Source organism: Limulus polyphemus, unplaced genomic scaffold, assembly GCF_000517525.1.
Source record: "Limulus polyphemus unplaced genomic scaffold, Limulus_polyphemus-2.1.2 Scaffold1250, whole genome shotgun sequence".
Taxonomy (NCBI): Eukaryota; Metazoa; Arthropoda; class Merostomata; order Xiphosura; family Limulidae; genus Limulus; species Limulus polyphemus.
Window position 1 is genome coordinate 212,951 of NW_013666860.1, and position 10,785 is coordinate 223,735.

Consider the following 10,785-nt stretch of genomic DNA (forward strand, 5'->3'; position numbering starts at 1 on the left):
TGCTAAGAACATATTTATTTACATTTTATGATTCTCATATTTCATTTGTATAACCTCTAGTACCTCCTAAATGAATAAACATTTTTCTCACAAGCTTCTTTTTAATTTTATGATTTTATTGCTGTAATCCTCACGTAGAAAAAGCAATAAATCATAGCAGGAGCCTACTAGCTGTTTTCCATAGAGCTAATGTAAGCACTAAGTAATTACTGAGTGTAATGTTTCATAGAGTGCTTTAGCTTGTGAAATTTTTATTGTTTATTTTACCAAAATGTTGTTAGGCTAAGCTTATAATGTTTATAACAAGTTTATAATTTTTATATTGTTGCGTTTAAGAAATATGTAATAATATGTAAAATATATAGATAAAAACCACGATCTGTAGTAGTATTGACTACATACTCAAACTATTTTGCACTTGAGTAAACATTTTATTCTTTTGTCTGAAAAATTTGGGTGTCCAAATAAAGAATTCATGCAGCTTTCAAATATATATTTTAAAACACAAAAAATATATCAGTCAATAAAATAGAATGTCCTGCAACTACTATAATTTATACGGCTTTCTAAGCAAGCTATAAAATGGTTTAACATTTCCTTTATCATTCAGAAAACCAACACATGATCACCAAATAGCAAATAATTCAGCAGACCAATGGTTTACAGTATACAAGCTAAACAACATTTGTAAAATCTATGTAGAGAAAAATCTTCTCTTTCTCTTAGTTATAAATATGTCCATCAGCCATATAAAGTTGATTAGCAAACAATATCAAAGGTCACAGAGAAGGGAAGGTTTTCTCTGGTGGGTTTGACAAACTTATAGATATCTCAGAAAGTCAAGAAGGTAGGAGATTCAATTCTTAGATTATTGTTTGTAATTATTTATAACTGGTTTGTGTTTCTAATTGGTTGGGAAACCAGCAGCCTATTTTTCATGGTAGAAACTTCTGAAGTAGAGAGATTGGAACTCAGAGGCATCATAACACACAGAAAATTGAAGATTGAGATTTTTTTTAAATACTTATTTCAAAATGAAGATTGGCTTAATATGCATGTGCTTAGGTAGCTGCCTCTCACAGAGGTTTTACAGCCAATCAAATTGACTGGCAGCTTCCAGCTGTCGGTCTATTAGCTTTTCAAGCAGTCTATGATTGGTATTTACTGGTTAATAGAAACTGTGTGTACATATATCTAGGACCATGCATATTAAAAAAATTCATTTGAACTTTAAGAATTCATTACATTAAATAAAAGTAGGTACAAAAAATTATTTATGCACCTACACAATATAAGTAATAAGGCCCAAGAGTATTCACATTAATAATAAGATAATAAATTTTAGAAAAGTAAGTAACGAAATGGTGAATGCGACAAAGTAATTATAGAATACTAGTATAGCTTAACAAATGATATAATGTATACTATACACTATAGTAGGAACTTAAAAGTAACAGCAGGCAAAACTAATGGTGGTCACAGTATTTCAGTATTTCTTTATGTTAACTAAATAGTTACAAAGTTCATGTGCAGACACGATAGTTTCGATGAGGCCATGATATTCAGGCCTATGTCGCATTTCAATATGTATGGCCACATCTACTCTGCAATCCAAAAATATCTGAATCCAATCAGATTTCAGGAGCCAAACATTCAAAACCCAACCATAACTACCATTTGTCCCTTTCCCTACTAAATACACACCTGATACTGATTTTTGTGGGGTTATAGTGCAACAGGTAAGTAATTTACTATAATGAAAAACATACCATCGTTTTTGAAATGTGATAGACACTATCCTCTGTTGAGGAAAATAGCAGGAGGACATATTCCTTTGCCATGAATGTACATTACATCTACTCCTAATGCTTACATAGTATTAGTAACTTAGAGATCAAAGGAAACGTTAATATCACATGAAACTCACCCTCTTGATATGAGATTCTTGAATTTTCTCCATAGCAAGCTTGATTTTCTCCGACTTTATTCGAGCCTGATCATCCTTGAAGAATCAGTACTAATGATTAATCAAGTAATTTCCACTCTTAACTATTTGGTTATTTTGTACAAGTTTACACTATTCCACAAGATAAAACTAAACTTACTATGCAGCTTAGCAAAGTTCAATATTAAAGAAAAAAAGTTTCACATAATAATAATAAAAAACAGGAAAAACCTAGTGTTTGTGACTGCTGTTAAAAGCACTAGTGTTTTAGATTTTTGTTTTAAAGGTAATTTATAAACCTTGCTGATTTTATGGGTTTTTTTTTTATTTTTACTATAATGAACTCATGATGGATATCTTTCAGTGTTGAAGTCCTACCAAAATATATGTTGTTGGTAAAATCAAGTCTTATTAGTTCCACTGAAAGACATTTATTCTTAGTCTAGCTGAGCTGATACAACTCAAAATTGCAGTTCTAATCAATCGTTAGAGAGATTCGTTTTGTGTTGCATTACAGTTTATATTATTGAAAGCTAAGAAAACACAGGAACTTTTTGGCACATGTTTATGTGTGTGGCTCTATTGTCATCTTGTTATTAGTGATGTGTTGTATTTTCTTCATAAGTTCCAGGTGTGCCTCCAAGGTGGGGGAGCATTGTCAGTATAATCTACAATTATTGTGCTATATTAATTATGCAACAATCAATACAAATTTATGTAAGTAAGAGCAGCAGATGTACATTATAGAAATGAATTTCAAACACCTGAACATGATTAATGACTGATTCTTTGTTAGAAGTCATTATATATACATAGTTACAAGGTTACAAATAATTATCATGTAGACACCTGCATACTCCATTTTCCTTTAGTTTCATTACTTTGTTATAAACTCATTAATACTTTTGAACATCATTATTATTATTAATGTTATCTTTATCAAGATCAATTTGTATTGTTAGCTTAGCATACGGCTTTAATAGAAATAACCTAAATCTCTTAAATGGGCCAAACCCCATAAATTATTAGGTATACAATTGATAATAGTGATGATTTGGTGTATATAATCATTATGGATTTTAATGTTTTGGAGTATTAATTTACAACATTATCTGCTTCTTGTCTGTTTCACAGAAATCACTTTGTTTGTTTATTAATCACTCTTTAGTTCTGATCTACAAAGCTTAATTTTAATCAAAAGTTACTCATATTTTTTTAAACTTTCAGGTGCATATTTAATGTGAGAATGGTAAGATTAAGGGACACAAGGAAGAAGTCATCTTCAAGTAAGACAGCTTTATTTCTCTAACAGGGTGGTTCGACTTTGAAACAGAATGTCTCCAGATATGGTGGTTGCAGTTAATTTAAGGAAGATTAAGGAGGGAAAACTTGATAAATATTTGAATGATATGGGCTGCCTTTGAGGTCTCTCTCATTTTTTTGTTTAAGAATTTAAGTTAATCTAGTGGATAGGACAGCCAAGACAGACCAAAGTTATCCTTTAATGTGACATAAAATAAAGAATAAAGTACAAATGGGTATCACCTCAAAAATTTAACTATTTTGTAAGATTATGGAGGACAGCATTTTATCCTGAAGTCTTACACAATTTACACTACATAAATGTGGGATAATTTTGTGTAACAGAAAACTATTGATGTTGTTATAAGAGTTTATGTTTGACATTATTAAACTTTTCACATGATTAACACACACTCACACATGTGGTCAATTTACCTTTGGTAAAACTGCAGCAATAAGCTTTTGTGTCTCATTCTTGTTTCTACAATTTATAACATATAGTCTATAACTGATAAACAAACTAAACCTAATTTCATACCATATCTGTATTTCATTAATATAAAAATGTAATAATTTTTATTATAAATATTAAAACCAATCTACACTGGTTACAATAATTACAAAGTATTAATAATACAATATTTGGAAAATAGAACAGAAATAACTTCTAATGAAACTTATGGTTTATCTGGACTTAAATATGAAGGTTTTCTTGTAAGTTTCATGTTGTTTTCCTAGTTATTAAGAAGAGTACAAGAAAAAAAATTATATTCAAGAACTTTTGATATTGAAGTAGATTGTTTTAAAGTTCCTATATATTGTATAAAGTAAAAACTTGAGAACTTTGAGTAGGTTTTTTTTAAAACATTGTAATGGTACTATTCACCTTTTTACAGATTATAATGTTGTTGGAACATTTGTTTAACAACAAGTAAAAGCTTGGAATGGTCTATTATTTCATTGGGGGAAAGGGGGGTGTCTGTGGGCCAGACTAGTTTCGGAGAATTCCATTCCTCATCAGTGACCCAGAACACGACCACTGAATGAAACTTCAGACCAAACCAAGCCTTTATAGTGGTGAGGTATCGAAAATCAAAATGGCGATTTTAAGTATTTTACATTCACAAAAAAGAAACCTATCATTCTATAGGAGTTTGAAGAACTTGTAGCATTCTGCCACAATTTAATTCTTCGTATTTTTAGCCGACATTAGGCAGTTGATACATAGTTGAACAGAATTGTTTAAACATTTGTTTAACAACAAGTAAAAGTAACAACAAAAAAGTAATGTTGTTTGTTTTAAATTTTTCTTTTAGGAAGTCTCATTATCCTGTAATTAAGAGGCTGTTCCAAGTTCTATGAACTGTATATACATGTTTTTGATAGTTCCTTATGTATTAGTTTGCAGTGTCTAAACTCTAAGGGATTTACCATCATGCTTGTAGAGCTCATACCAAGTAATTCTATATTACAGTGTCATAAAGTTGATTAAGGAGCCATTTGAAGTCTGTAAATTATGACTTGTATAGAGAATAAGTGATGTGTTAGCATACTGTAAAAATAACTGTACTGTTAAACTTGCATGAGATGTTGCAACAGTGCTGGAAATACAAAAATACATTCACTAACATGAATATTTATACCAAAATTAAGTTATATTTTTTTATGCTTAGTCTACACTATTTAACAGTATAACTTACACAAGTTTTTACAGTTAAATAGACATTTCATGATAAAATTTCATTTCCCTATAAAGACAGATAAAATGCTGTAATTACCTGTGATAAGAGTGTGGTCTGGGGTATGTGACCACTCCGGCCACAGATATTTTGACTAGTTACATCACTCCTGTTTACTCCAGCTCCTGAAGAGGCAGACGATTCTGAAGACAGCATTGAAACATTATCAGAGAAAGCCGAATCATTATCTGGACTATCCGTTCTGAGACCAAAATCTTGTTTCTGGGTTCGTCCCATTTCATCTAGCACATCTCCATGAGACCCTCCAATTTCATACTTTGTCTTAGTCCCCCCTGAACTAGAACGACTATGTCCAGAATGACGAGAAATTTGTTGGGCAACTCCCTGAATCTCTAGGGTTGCTCCAGAAACACAACTGGATAACCTCAAGCTATCACTACCTCCTGAAATGCTCCTTGCATGGCCTCTGTCAAAGTGAGACCCTAGGGCACAAAGCTCTCCCAATATTGCATCAAGTTCTACATCTTGGCTGGCTAAAAGTTGAAAATTACACAAAGTTAACTGAATGCTATATCAGAATAAGTTAAGACAATAAATTTCTACATCGAAAGATCTCTTACAATGACCTTCTTTTAATACTTTTTTCCATTGTTTTTGTTACTTTTTAATAAATACAGCATATTAAAGTTCAAATTGAATACATTATGTTAAAGTTATAGTTTTAAAAAGTAAATAAACCTCACAAAATGAATTCTGATTAAAAAATATTTAAAACAAATTGTGTAATGACTGCTAGGAAGAGTATAAAACATTTCCTGTTTTTCTTTAATTTTTCTTAGCCCTTAGTACCAGTTAGTGACACAGATTTTAATAAAATTATTATTTTTCAAATGTAACTTTCAGGATCCTTCATCTAAGAAGTTTTATTTAGTGATACTAGTGTTAATAAAGCTGTACTTTTTTGTAATCATAAACATTAAAACTCTTAATTGTATATTACTGTGGTTAATGAGTTGTATCCACTAAATATTAACTTATGGGCAATGATTGAATGACTAATCATCAGATGTTCATATTGACTGTTAAATGAACAGGGTGAATGATGTTATTTTGCAACAGTAGTTTTTGCCTTGTCATAATTAAGATGTTATAAATTCAGATTACCCTTTAATCTATTAAAAGGAAGTAGCAAGATAAACCTTATATTATAGTAATTGTCAAACAATGATTTATAATGAAAATGAAGTGGTTTTGTTTTGGGGAACATGCTACATGTTTCAACAAAATAATTCTGTTGAAACATGTATGTTCCCCAAAATAAAACCACTTCATTGTGCTTATAAATCATTGTTTGCCAACTTAATATTATATTAGTATAACATGCTTCCATAGACAAGTATAAACCTTGTGTCTTCAAAACTTACATTCTAGGTTGGCCATGGATAATCTATAACTGTCCATTCTTTGGGAAGGCTTCGAAAGATTCTGTTTAACTGTGCCTGTAGTCTTATGACCAGTCTCATTATCCACACCCTGTAAAATACAACAAAAATGTGTATTTGTAGTAGATTATTTCAATAAAGTGTAGCTTCAATTTAAATAAAAACTGAGTTTAATGCGATGTTTTACTGTTTCATTTCAGAATACTAAGAGAACAAGGTTTATTAAGTACATTTCTCTATATATTAAAATGCCAAAAAATATTTCAAGTGTCAAGAGACTAACATTTCTGAAAAGATAAATACAATATTCTTTAAGTTTACAGTCAAATTTAGGGACAGTTTCACATTATATCAAATACCTAGATTTTGTTATTCACAAAATGCAACTGTGTAAAAAAAATAAAAAAAATCTGCTAAGCTGCTTCAAAGAACCTGATAAAAAAAATCAGTCACATGCATGAATGAAATTTCCATTTTCACAGCCTGTCCCTGAAATTAGCTGTTAATAATCAGTTATTACTACAGCGCTATTCCAACTGTGGTATCTTCCTTACTCATTAAACCATTAGACAATAATTGCTAGAAAAGAATCCCAAGCTAATAATTGGTTTCTTTGAGTACCTTTTGACTGCTTATTAAAACACTGTGGAGTATCCTTGGAAAAAATTATGAAAATTTTAAATTTTAGTAAAAACAGTGAAAATTTAGAGAAGAAAGACTATTTCCTATAAACTTTATGATTGAGGTATAATATTGTGAGATAGCTAATTGTACATTTATCTTGTTATAGTCTTGTTTATTGCTCATTTATTATTCCTTCTATCATTTAGTTCAACTACAAATTATTATATTAAAGCACTAACTCACCTTCTAGCTAGAAGATATTGATTTTTAGTATGCAAGTATATATTATGAAGCTTACACATGTACAGATATTAATGTTGTGAATGATTATATAAATTTATGGTAATAACTAATCACATGAGATGTAACCTCATGGTCTAACCACTAAATAAAACCCTTCTTTGATTGTAATAAGTTAGTTCACAAAACATAGTTAGAATTATTGCTAATTAGTGCTCAATATCGTTAGTGATCTTGAGAAATGGTTTAGTTTTGGAACATCATTTTTTTTTAAATTAGTTCTCTTCTTCTTTTGGTTCTTTTTCATAATTCCTTTATTCATTTAAATTAATAGCATTGAGATTTATGTTGTTTTGCTTATTAATGTTTGTACCTAGTCATGGCCAAGCATGGATTTACTAACTCATTTTTGTAAGTGATAAAACTTGTATTTGTTTGAAACTTTTCTTTTGGATTTGTTATATTTTAATAATTTTTTTTTTGTTTGACCCAGTTGAAGTTGAAGTAGCATTTTGTTTTAGGCCATACAATACAATTTATAAACTACATGTTAATTCTAAGCACACAAACCACTTCATATAAACCTCACAACAAAGATATGATGTGAACAACAAACTGCATAGTAATTTAGAGTTGAAAAAATATTTGATTTGAGCCTCACAACAAAGATATGATATGATTTACAACATATCCATGCTAACTTAGAATAGACTATTTCATATAAACTTCACAACTCAGGAAAGATATAACCTACAACCCACATGTTCAGACATTTTATGAAGAGAAACAGCCAGTACCTAGTGAGCATTCTTTAATTCTTAAACATTTCACCTTATGGCTTTATCAAGAGGTAGACAACCTAGAGCAGTGCTTCCCAAACCTTTTCAGATTACAGCACACTATTAGCATCCCAAACTTTTTGTGACACACCAAATGTTTTTAAAATAATCAACACTAATTTATAACATTTATTTTGAACTGAAACATAGACTACAATTTTCATGAGAAATATTTGACTTCACTTTTTTTTTTACTAGAATTTCAATGTAAAAAGTGAGTTTGTTTCAACAAACATAATTGTTTCATATTTAAAATTTTAAAAATTTATTCAATTGATAATAAATTTACATTACTAAATAAAAATTAATTATTAATTCCAAAAATTCTGTGGCACACCTGAGACCTTTCTGTAGCACACAGGAAAGCACTGCCCGAAAGAACACAAGCCCAGTCACTGTGTTGTGTTCTGTAGGGTGTCTACTTTTTGATAAACCCATTAGGTGCCTCTTAATAAAACTACAAGGTGAAATGTTGAGGAATTAAATATTTTTTGCTGGGTACTAGCTGTTTTTCTACGTTAAACATGTATACACTTGAGTGTGCTTTATGCTACCTGAATTCTTCTGGACATTCAGATATTGAAAATATATTTAAGTTCTAATATTATAAGCTAAACACAAATATGTATGTCCATAACAAGATAATGTTTCTTTCGTTTGCTAAGAATATTAAATGTTCTAAAATCATTAAAATCATTATTGGTTGGCATTAGAGGCAACTGACCTTTAAACTCCAGGTTCAAGTAACTCTTAAATACTCCACTGTATAAATACTTCATAAAGAATCTTTCTAAATTAATAAAATCACTCAATTTTCCTTTCATTTCAATTATATTTGTTGCATTATCTTTATTTTGCTGCTGACTACAAAAACTGAATAATAAGATTGATTCCTGTTAAATAACATTTTTTTCATATTGTTTTTAATTCATACAAAACACAGTAGTCATATGTCTTCTTTACTAATCTAGTGAGCTGAAAGATGGCATCACAGTCCATTTCCATACAAATTATTATATCCTAAGGCACACAGATAAAAGCAACATAAGGTTAATAGGCTGGAGGATACAAAATTTTGAAGAGTTTAAAAAGATTACATCATCCACAGTGCTTCTGGTACCATCACAAAAGGATGTTCAAACTTATTATTCTGAGTAAACCGGAAACAATGCCCTAATCTGAGACTAAATCAGAAGATAAAACAATCTCGGAGCATGCAGTACAAAAATATTTAAAACTTACAATAGCTCATTCCTTTCCATAGGCTTTATTTCTAATTAAAGTAGCTGAAGGTTATTGAATCATGCAACAAAGAGCTTTTCAAATGTCCTTCACCCTCACTCCAGATACAATTAGTTACACCTCACTACTACTAGATAGCACAACAGCAGGTTTTTGTTCAACTCTTTATCAATAACTACTGAAGCATATACATAAGCCACCTACTAGCAGTTACATCAACATCAGATTCATTGAGTGTCTGAAACTCACTCCCTCATCACATGCATTTGCAATACCTTAATAATATATGCAAAATATTACTTTGTTTGTAGTTAAGCACAAAGCTACACAAAGGGCTATCTGTGCTCTGCCCACCAAGGCTATTGAAACCCAGTTTCTAGTGTTACAAGTCCACAGATATACCGCTGTGCCACTGGGGAGCAACATTACTTAGTACCAATTGCTCTATCATATAATAAGTATCCATATCCTACCATAAATAAGTAGGAACTGAAAGAAAAAAGAAAAAGAAGTATATCTGGATTTTGATTTCAAAACTATAGTTCACTTCTGATAATCATTAAACTTGACACTTCTTCTCTAATTTTACCACCCATAACCAAGATTATTTTTCCTTATTATATAAATTTATATTAAAAACAGCAGCAACAAGCATAAAGAAAAATCGATAAGATCACAAGAAGCGACTAAAAAAAAAGTTCTCTTTGACCTTATGGTATTAATTACAAAATATAAATATTTTTATATTAGTTACATATTCCTAATTGTGTGCTTCTTTTAGGTAACATTTCTATTATGATATTCAATGGAATAGAATTTTTAATATATAGCTTTTGTTGATAGTTTAGTTTTCAAAATATTTTGGATATTATCATATTGTGAGTGTGTCTTACTGGTACTTTTTTATTAATTTTTTTCATTAGAGCAATTATCATGTAAAAGGAATTTTACTATTAATGCTACTTACGCCTTGCTACAAAATACTGTAATTCTTAAAAAAGTATCACTGAATGAAAAATCCCATACTACATTATATACATTTTAGAATCACCAGATCAGTATTTGTTGTGACTGTTTCTACTTTTGGCCAGGTTCTTTAGTAGAAATTTACTAATTTCTTATCTCTCGTAGTTTATCAGGGAATCATCACAAACTCAAATTTATAGCATTGCACTAACTGAATGGTTGAGAGGAACAAATTGACTAAATCATGCACTAATTACTCACTGATTTACATACTCACTAACTAACACTAGCTTAACCCTATGTTTACATGTGGGGGTCAAAGTGTGCATGCACAACCTTGTACAGAGTGCCATTCCACATGATATTATACATTTGATGTCAGCATCATCAGCATTTTTTAATACTTTGGATAGCTGATCTAGCAGAAGTTCATGTTGGAGTATAGAAAATATCAGATACTATATATATATATATATATATATATA

The 10,785-nt window shown here is 30.1% G+C and overlaps 1 protein-coding gene across 5 annotated transcripts in view; it reads right to left on the reverse strand.

Moving 5' to 3' along the window:
* LOC106462785 (abnormal cell migration protein 10-like) overlaps positions 1-10,785 on the reverse strand; it is a 79,598-nt gene that overhangs the window by 19,423 nt on the left and 49,390 nt on the right. For 3 of the 5 annotated variants that reach the window (XM_022390122.1, XM_022390125.1, XM_022390124.1), the window contains exons 2-4: positions 6,372-6,480; positions 5,026-5,480; positions 1,928-2,002 (exon numbers count right to left, since the gene is read on the reverse strand). In XM_022390122.1, the coding sequence (XP_022245830.1) occupies positions 1,928-2,002; positions 5,026-5,480; positions 6,372-6,480 (639 nt within the window). Of the gene's footprint in view, positions 1-1,927; positions 2,003-5,025; positions 5,481-6,371; positions 6,481-9,548; positions 9,554-10,785 lie in introns of those variants that run through there. The other 2 variants (XM_022390126.1, XM_022390123.1) reach the window with 2 other exon arrangements.